General features: G+C 37.6%; 1 protein-coding gene across 1 annotated transcript in view; it reads left to right on the forward strand.

Annotated features, from left to right (window-relative positions):
• Positions 1–1,169: 1,169 nt before the first annotated feature.
• LOC104489701 (selenoprotein O-like) overlaps positions 1,170–10,167 on the forward strand; it is a gene marked incomplete at its 5' end in the record, with an annotated part of 24,325 nt that continues 15,327 nt past the window's right edge. The window contains 7 exons of the mRNA XM_010131895.1: positions 1,170–1,288; positions 1,545–1,673; positions 2,430–2,494; positions 2,598–2,654; positions 2,754–2,852; positions 7,343–7,410; positions 8,103–8,190. Of these exons, the coding sequence (XP_010130197.1) occupies positions 1,170–1,288; positions 1,545–1,673; positions 2,430–2,494; positions 2,598–2,654; positions 2,754–2,852; positions 7,343–7,410; positions 8,103–8,190 (625 nt within the window). The remainder of the gene's footprint in view (positions 1,289–1,544; positions 1,674–2,429; positions 2,495–2,597; positions 2,655–2,753; positions 2,853–7,342; positions 7,411–8,102; positions 8,191–10,167) is intronic.

Consider the following 10,167-nt stretch of genomic DNA (forward strand, 5'->3'; position numbering starts at 1 on the left):
GTATTAGTAATTTATTGTTAAAGAGAAATGTGACAGTCCCAATTATGTGTTATTGCAAAACTGATAACCTGACACCTGATTTGAAGTACTCAAAGCAGTATAGCTCTCAGGCATGCCGAATAGACTGTAATAAAGATAATTTATATCATAACGTTACAGAAATATTTTTTGGTGTGTGATGCAATTACTTGCGAGCGTTAAGAAATAATAATTGGTGATAAATCTTGTGGCAGCTGGCTGCACAGGAGCAAGTGTCCAGCGATGCTAATTCATGTTACAGAAATATTTTTTTGTGTGTGATGCAATTACTTGCGAGCATTAAGAAATAATAATTGGTGATAACTCTTGTGGCAGCTGGCTGCCCAGGAGCAAGTGTCCAGAGATGCTAATTCACAATTTTTACAAAACAGTGACTATGAGGTACTGGGATTTTATAATTAAAATCAATAGTAATTTTTTTATCAATTGTAAGATTGTTGCAAGCAAAAATCCATAAAGATGTTGAAACACGCAGTATTAGTCCAGTGTTCGTAACAATATTCGTTCTCTGTCACCATGGGTCAGGGTGCAGAGTAGGGCTGTAGGAAGAATGAAGCACATCTTTGAGTACAGATGTTGTGCTACAGCAATAACTGCATCTTCTGGCCCTTTTGTTCGCTGTTTACATTACTCAGAGAAGATTTCAAGCCGGTTTCTTAGGTTACTCTGTGATCGTTGCTGCATACAGACTCTACAGCACAGCTACTGGTGCACAGGGACAGAATCTGTTGCACTACGAGTTTGGGGGTAGCTGAACTTTTCTGTCTCATGCAAATATCTTCTGGGGTTGCATAAAATATAGTGCACAACTGAGTGCACTGTAAAACTGCCCTGAGACTGTTCTAATCACAGTCAATTGAATCTATGCTTAAATATGTTCTAGGACTTAAAATTAGCATGTCCTAACGGTTTAACAGTGGAATTAATCCTTCTTTTCAAAAATTCCAATCAGAATAAAATCCTGAATTTATCTGAGCTTGCTTTTCATGCAGAATTAATATATGTTATGGTAAAGAGTCGGGTCTTAATTATTTCTGAGGTATTTTTATTGGATTTAAGAGGAAAGGTATTAAGAAAAATATGATTAATTGTTTTTTTAAAAACATTTCTTGCCTGTTTCATGTTTACAGATCCTTTTCCAGTTGATATGATCCAGGACAATTATGTCCGTAATGTGAGAAACTGCATTTTTTCAATTGCCTATCCTACACCTTTTAAATCTAAAGTTCGTCTTGTAGCTGTTTCAAAGGTTGGCTGTTATTTTTTTAGTTCCTCTCTAATTAGTAGTAATGTGCTAAATATACTCAGTTAAACTCAGTACTGGATATATATAAAATATATTCATATGCTATTTATTATGAAAACATCAATACATACTTTAAACAGATAGAACATAAAGCATATTGTGAGTTGTCTTTTAATAACAAAACTGTAGAGAGAACACATTCATTACAACTGAAAGTTTGTTCGTATTCAAGTACCATCTGCATTATTTTTTTCTCCAGGAAGTTCTTGAAAATATTTTGGATCTTGATATGTCTGTCAAAGGAACATCTGATTTTCTTCAGTTTGTCAGTGGTGGGAAAGTGATGCTTGGGTCTGTTCCATTGGCCCATAGGTATGGGGGTCATCAGGTACGTATGGCACTCCTTCTTCCAGGTGGAATTATGTCGGTCTTTTCATGTGAATTATACCTTGATAATACCTGTAAGTATATGAGTATATGCCTGTAAGTATATGAACACTTAGGAACATTTTGATTGCAGAGTTGTTCTTCGTAAGTGGCTGCAGATGGAAGAGAACTATAATATTCTTTCATGGTACCCTGTCTACCTTCTCTGCTTCTGTTTATGCCAGAAGCAAATTATCTTTTTAACTTCCATTAGCTGCAGAGTCTACTTAGTACCCATGCAGCCTGACAAGCTCTGATTCATGATAGGTGTTATCAGCTCAGAGGAGTGAAGAGGGACAGAGCCTCACCGCAATACTGTGATTACTAGAAGTTTTACTGAAATGGATAAGCATATTAATGGAAAAGAATGGTAGAATTTGATTTGTAATCTCTAATTAAAAAAAAAAGTTACAAGCTGTGTCAGTTTAAAGTCTCATTATATAAAACAGGGAGAGCTGTAGCTGTATGTCATAGCTGGAAGGTGGAGAAAAATAATGGGGATTACCAGTATTATTCTTTTTCTGTCATTTTCTGATTCATTATAGGTGTGAGTGTGGAAATACAGCTTTAGGAATCAGTATCTTAATCACTACCTGAGCAAATGTGTCATTGTGTAGATATTGTGTAGATCAAAGAGAAGCTACATGTAATTTGTACTGTTTCAAGTATAACTGCTACAAATGGTAGAAGAAAATAACTTGATTTTCATTTTTGCCAGTTTGGTAGCTGGGCGGGTCAGCTGGGTGATGGAAGAGCCCACTTGGTTGGAGTGTATACCAACAGGTATGACATGTTTTAAAGTGACTGATTCAGCTCTGTGTTCTGTGCAGCTGATTTGTGTGTAGCCCAAGGTGTACTGTTAGAAATGCTAATGGTATTTTTGCAGGCATGGTGAGAGGTGGGAACTACAGTTAAAAGGGTCAGGAAAGACCCCATACTCCAGGTAAGTTGCAGTTAATCTATGTACAGCAAAACTGGATGTTTTCTTTTTGAAATTTGCTTTGATTTCATGACCTATTCCTTATTTCTTTGTTCTCTGTAGGAATGGTGATGGAAGAGCTGTGCTTCGCTCTTCTGTGCGAGAATTTTTGTGTAGTGAGGCCATGCACTATCTTGGAATTCCTACGAGCAGAGCTGCTAGGTACATTTCTTATCTTTCTCACAGCATCCTGATTTACAGTAATTTTGTGACTGAATTTAATTGAGCATCAATAAAGCAGGGCATTTAGTTTTTGAGAGGAGAGGTCTTTCTTTTCATATGTATGCCATCAGAACAAAAGATACCCTTCTAGTTTTGTGGATTTGGGGATAAAACTTTTTAGTAATAATGAACTCCAGCAATTAATCCATTCACTTTTGTCTTTGGAATGCTTTAAAGTACTACTTTGTTTAAATACAATATTGTGTACTGTCTGTGTCTTGGGGTGAGCAGCTGTTGTTCTCTTGTAAGACTGTCTTAACTGAATTACTTTAATTTGAAATCTGGGTCATTTTGTAAAGAAAAAAAAAAGTAAGTTAGATAAAGTGATTATATCTGACACTAATTCCCCTCTCCAGCTTTTATGATGCTGCGATCAAGTGTGTCTTCTCTTTAAAAAAAAACAAAAAAATTGTTCCCTCCCTTGTTGCTCACCAGAAGACTTGCAAAAACAGTTCCTGGCCTGTAAATAATAATAATAATAGTAATAATAATACCTTTAGTGTATGTAGATCATCAATGAGTCTGTTAATACATTTTACATGCTTAATAATTGAGTCTTTTTCTACACTGAAGTTAAACATTTGGGTGAATTTTTCTGGAATAGGAAAATGTTGAAAGTGGCTATTTCTGTACTGTATAGTCAGCTGGTTGCAATTTTGAAGATTGGTAGGAAAAGTAGTCAGTCAGATGTTAATATTGAGGTAGTTCTGAATGCAGGTAATTGCTCTCAATTCCCTGTTTGTGCAAAGGTCCCTTGAGCAGAGAGGGAGATTTTGTAAAAAAATAATTTAAAACTAATTCTGTTTGAACCAAAGAAGACTAATATATTCACTCATTTGGATGATTTTCTCAGAATTAAGTAAACTGAATTTTTCAGATGATTGTGTTTAAAATGTCAAGTTCATTTTGTGTTCCAAGTAGTCTCATGTCTGTACTCCGGCATTTTGGGCTTTAAAGAAAGTGAATGTTCTGCAGAAAAGACCTGTACTCAGCTGCCACATGGCTAGGTGTCTGTATTTGCAAAGTGTCTGCAAATCTCTCTGGCGTGAATTCTAACACATTTACTCTGTTGAAGCGTTGTGTTTGCAAATGACAGTTTTGATGGTTTATTCACTGACTTCACCTTGAAACCCTTTGCTGTTGGCTGGTAATGCAGAACTTTCAGTCTGTGTGAATACCAGCAGGACAGCATCTGGCAAGGTTATAGCCTTTCTTTGCTGTCATCTAAACAAATTGTTCAGTGCGAAAACAGTGTGAAATTACTCCTCCACTGTGCAAAAGTTCTATTGAGTACACAGTGTGCTTTAGTTCTCTGCTGGCAAATTGGTTAAATGCCTGGCTCTTTTAACTGCCGTACAGGCTCTCCAGACTGTTTGCAAGACTTCACTTGGAAAAACCCAAGCTGATATCCATATTCTTCCCGATGGGGAGCTGTTGTACTGAGGCTGGTGGGATGCACGTACAGAGGTCTTGTCAAGCGTTGGCAGAAGCGTGGGGAAAAGCCTTACAGCTTAACCCAGAGCACCCAGCAGGTTGCTTTGCTCTATTGATTTTAAGTACTGTGTTCCCAATGGGGTGCTACAGTTTATGACTGTACTGCAGATAAAGAACACTTCTTCTTATGGTACCACTTTAGTCACATACTGGGGCTACCAGAGAGCAAAAAAGTGAGCCAATATACACAGATTTCACAGTGGCCCTAACTTGGATAGGCCTCGATGATTATGCAAAACAGCAAGCAGAGCACTTGTGAGTGTAAAGTCCAGCCCTTAAGCTGGAGCCAGGATAAGGAGGGATGTAATCCGTCCGTCCTTCTGTGAGTGTTTCCCAGCTTCTCTGGTGTAGGAGCAATTTCAGTGCTCCATTTCCTGTGTTTGAGTGTATATCTGGTCTCCTGCTGCCTTCTCTCGAGTAACGGTAGTTGCCAACTACAGGGACTATTCGAAAACTATTCTTGTGGTAGCAATATTCAGCTATCTGGGTAGCTCTTAAGTGTTGCACATCCATTAACTTGTGTAAGTAACAGTCCAAATGTTGATGCCCCCATGGATTTTTTTGTCAGTAATAAAAGAAGCCCTGTAATTCTGCAGGAAGTCTGCAGAGAGCCTCCAAAGAGTTATGCAGTCAAAAAGAAACAACCCTTACGGCAGAGGTCTGTTCAAAACAGTAGCATTTAGTAGCGTTATTATTCTGATTCCTGTCCCCTACTGCTCTGATGCATACAGTATTTTGTTAGTCTGGGGTTCATTCCCTGGTTTTGAAAATTTTTGTTTTTCTTGAAAGATTAAGATTTTTTCTTTCATCTCATTTGCATCAGCACTTTTTGTACTTTTCTCTACAGACATACCAATCACAGACTCCAAAAGAGTATTCTTTTGAAAAAATTTCCTCATGTTACTTCTATCAGTTCAGCTCCAGTAATGGGAACAAATTGATATTTAGATACTTTTTCCCTCCTTCTGGAACAATTCACTGCCTGTTCTTTGCAGTTAACAGAGAAAATTTAGTTTGGATAGCTATTAGATACCTTAAAAATACAGAATATAATAATAAAAAAAGATTTTAGTTTCAAAGTCACAGTTACTGTTGCAAGCAACTTCACTGTGTAAGAATTCAGACAAACCATTCCTTTGCATGATTTTTTGTACATATTTATGTTTATATGGATACCCCACAGTTTTGGTTTAACTGAATTCTCTCTATAATTTTGATGCTAAAGCATGTAAAACCAGAATCTAGTGCACTCTCAAAATTTAAAACTTGGGGAGTTGTTTTAATTCAGTGAATGTCTTCGGTCATATTTATGAATGAAATCTTAGGTTTGCCTCTTGTCATTTTCTGTATACCTCCAAGGAAAGCTTGGGTTTGTCTTCAACTACCTAACAGACAGCAGCTGTAAGTAGCTGTATTAAATTTCAAATAACAGGCCACACAACTATTTTGAATCATAGAATGGTTTTGGTTGGAAGGGACCTTTAAAGGTCATCTAGTCCAACCCCCCTTCAGTGAGCAGGGACACCACCAACTAGATCAGATTGCCCAGAGCCCCGTCCAACCTGACCTTGAATGCTTCCAGGGGTGGGACAGCCACCACCTCTCTGGGCAACCTGTGCCAGTGTTTCACCACCCTCATTGTAAAAAATTTCTTCCTTACATCTAGTCTAAATCTCCCCTTTTAGTTTAAAACCATTATCCCTTGTCCTGTCACAATAGGCCCTTCTAAGAAGTTTGGCCCCATCTTTTTTATAGGCCGCCTTTAAATATTGAAAGGCCACAATAACGTCTTCCCAGAGCCTTCTCTGCTCCAGGCTGAACAACCCCGACTTTCTCAGCCTTTCTTCATAGGAGAAGTGCTCCATCCCTCTGACCATCTCCGTAGCCATCCTCTGGACCCACTCAACAGGTCCAGGCCTCTCCTGAATAGAAAAGGGTTTTCCAGTTGTCAGCAAGCAAAGTTAAAGAAGAATTATACAAAATGAGCTAAATTTTCCTGCTAGACTCTGGAACAAGAAGTCTTCTGTGCCTTTTGAGGAGACAACACCTCTGTCAGAAGATAACACCAAGCATTATTTCTTCTGGATTGTCAGTGGAATCCTAATTGCTTTGGAAAGAAAACTTCCTACATGTTAACCTTAGGGGAATATGATGCCCTCACATGGTTTGTGAAGATTGATTCCATTTTGTTTTTCCTGATATAACAGAAAATACAGTGAAATTACATATTTTATTTCATAAAATGCATACAAGTTGTCATATATTTTAGAGCAAGCAAAGTTGTTCCAAACACTCATAAATCTCAGTGTTTGGATGAACATGAAAAATTATAGGATTTGCAGCATTTTAAGGCAAATGAAAGTGCAAGATTGATTTTAAAAATTCAAGAACAAGAAGCAGTGAAGAAGGAAGGGATAATTATAACGTATCATCAAAATAATGCCTTTTCAGTGTGTTGATACTATTTGAAGAGTTCCTTATTGTTAAGGGTCCCAGATCTGTCCTGAAAGTTTCTGAGACAACAATTTTGGCTGACTTAAAGGGCAACCTCCATCCGATGCAACAGTATGGTTTCTAATTTCTCTGTCCTAATTTCGCTGTTGTCTTCAGGGAAATTGTGACTTATTTAATGTTATCATCACTCTATTCAGTCACTGAGGTTCCAAATGAATGCAGTACTTTTTTCTTTTTTGAATGCAGCCCCCTCCCCAAGAACAGTGTAAGTAATGGAAATTGGACAGCATTCTATGAATACAAAGTAAGTGTATCTTGCTAATGAACCTTGGTAAGCCTCGACTTGCTGTTGCCTGTGTCATTTGTAAATCCAAAACTATGCCAGCAAAAAGAAATAAAGTTATATAAAATTTGACTTGATCTTCATTGTAAATTACTTTTCCTGTGACAACTTTTTGATGTTCATTTCTTGTTTGTTACAGCTTAGTTGTAAGTGATGATGATGTCTGGAGAGATCAGTTTTACAATGGAAATGTCAAGAAAGAAAGAGGTAATAAACATGTTTCAAAATAATATGCTGTAACACTTTAACTTAATTCTCTGTTGCAAAATGAATTTCAATATGTCATACATGTGTAATAGAAAGTACTAAATAGGCTTCCTTTCATTTATTAAGATATAAAACCTCTCCAGAGAAAATCGCACTGAAACATATCTTAGTTAAAGAAATGAAGCCCTGTGAACAGGTCTGCTGTGATTGTGGCATATGTGTTTTAGAGTATAATTTTTATTTTCACTTCCATTACAAAAATTATATTGAAAAATTAGGGAAATTTTCCATTGTTTCAACACAGCTGTACAAGGACGGTGGGAACATTAGTGTGGCTGTGCCATTGCTACATCATCTAAATCTGCTCTGAAAAAGAGTGGGAAGGCACAGCATGGGGAAAAAATCTGTTTGTGTTGGGTCATTCTTTGTTGCTAGCATCTCTGAAGTAGTGCTAGTATTAATGGAGTACTGGAATTTTGCTTGTGTTTGATGGCGTAGCGAATTAAGCATTATCATTAAAATTTATTGTAGTAAAGTTATATTATACATACCTGTTATGCATTGAGCATACCAGTTTAACTATGCATATATAAATTCTGCATTTCTAGAAACTACGTGTGATGGCTTTTATTATGTAACTATTTTATTTTGCTGATACTCTGTTTACATTTCAACACGTGTCTATATTTAAGGTGCAATAGTGCTACGTCTTGCCAAATCATGGTTTCGTATAGGATCCTTAGAAATCTTAGCTCATTCTGGGGAACTGGACTTACAAAGGTTTGAATTTAATCTTCATAGTAACTATATTAGTTTTCCTTACCATCAAGTATATATTAGAATGCATATATATAGTTGGAATTTAGTCATAAATTATTTAGAAAGGAAGATCACATAATTTAGAAAGATTAGAATTTAGAAAGATGGAAGAACCTGCTCTTTTTTTACAAGCATACAGAAGACCTCACCTCATAAGGGTAAAACCCCCTAGATGTTTTTGAAAGCCTACATCTTATAAAATGAGAAGGGTTTTATAGCCCAAATAGTTCTAGTAACTAAGCATTAGGGCAGACTTGTTTCTTTTGGAAAGATCTGTAAATTTAAAGTATAAGTTCCTACATTTCTCACAGTTGTTTGAGGAGCTAAAGTAGCAGAAATATGAAATAAATCACTAGCATAAGTATGTTGTATAAAGTATGCTCTCCAGAAATGTGCAGAACCAGAGGAGTATACTAGGTAAGAAATCATTGCACAGTTTTAAGCCTCTTAGGAATATTAATTTTTGTGTCAAGCAATTAGCATGACAAATTTTTAGATCTACTGTAAATATATAAAACATGTCCAAAGAAGGACAACAAAGCTGTTGAAGGGTCTAGAGCACAAGTCTTATGAGGAGCGGCTGAGGGAACTGGGGTTGTTTAGTCTGGAGAAGAGGAGGCTGAGAGGAGACCTTATCGCTCGCTACAGCTACCTGAAAGGAGGTTGTGGGGAGGTGGGGGTCAGTCTCTTCTGATTAACAAGTCATAGGACGAGAGGAAACAACCTCAAGTTGCACCAGGGGAGGTTTAGGTAGTAGGAAAAATTTCTTTACAGAGAGGGTTGTGAAGCACTGGAGCAGCTGCCCAGGGAAGTGGTGGAGTCCCCATCCCTGGAAGTGTTTAAAGGATGTGTAAATGTGGTGCTGAGGGACGTGGTTTAGCAGTGACTTGTCAGTGCTGGGCTAATGGTTCAACTTGCTGATCTTAGAGGTCTCTTCCAGCCAAAACAATTCTATGATTTTGATTTAAAAGTTGATTGTATCTCCTCAGGAGCAATAGAACTTGTTCTGCAGTACTTAAGAAAGAGCTCATAGCAGCAGTTGTACATTGTATAACTGATAATTCAGTTTAACTTCCACCATCACTCTATGCTGTCTTATGCTGTCTTTCTTCTTCTTTTTTTTTTTTTTTTAATCTCACAGCAGATTTTAGTTGTAAAACTGAAAGGCTGAATTAAGCAACTGTTTTCTTTTAGGGTTTTTTTTGGTTAAAGTTTTTGTGACCCATTAGATTTAAGAAGCGTATAAAGATTGCTTGTACTCGTGCAAAATAGACAACTCCTTCCTGCCTGTTTTGGAAGAGGCCTCAGAAAGAGAGGCCAAGAGCAGGCCAAGACTGGTGTGCCTCTCTGTGCTTCCTCCTCAGAGAAGATTGTCCTGAAAGAGGATGTCCTGGAATAATCAGCTAAAATTCAGAGTCAATAGGTTGGACACTTTTCTAAAGGTCGCGTTGCTAGGTACTCTGATAAAATGTTATATTTGAGGAGAGTTCAGAGATTTGCTCCATAGCCTGATTAGAAGGTAAAATCTAGATATTTGTGTGTGCAGCCACACAACCCTTGCCCAGGCTGCCTGCCCCACATGTATATGGTGCTTATAGCTTCCTGTGCCAGTAGCCCTGGCTGGCTCTGACCACCAGAGCGTTCTCCAGGCAGCTCCTAAATGTACTGAATGCTAGCTGCTCTGCTTTCAAGCTTTAGATCTGCAAAGATACGCATCTGATAGGCATTGCAATTTTTAATGCCTGTATCCCAGTTTCCTGAGCTTGTCTTGTGAGACTATACAGCACTGTTTAGGGAATAGCCAGTTGCTAGGACAAGTAACCCTACTTCCTAAGAATTCTGTCATGAATTTTCTTTATGAGAATTCTGATGTAAAATTATTCCTTTAATCATATAATTTTGGGGGGATATGCAAACTTCCCCCTCCATCCCACCCAC

Source organism: Buceros rhinoceros, unplaced genomic scaffold, assembly GCF_000710305.1.
Source record: "Buceros rhinoceros silvestris isolate BGI_N320 unplaced genomic scaffold, ASM71030v1 scaffold5572, whole genome shotgun sequence".
Lineage (NCBI taxonomy): Eukaryota > Metazoa > Chordata > Aves > Bucerotiformes > Bucerotidae > Buceros > Buceros rhinoceros.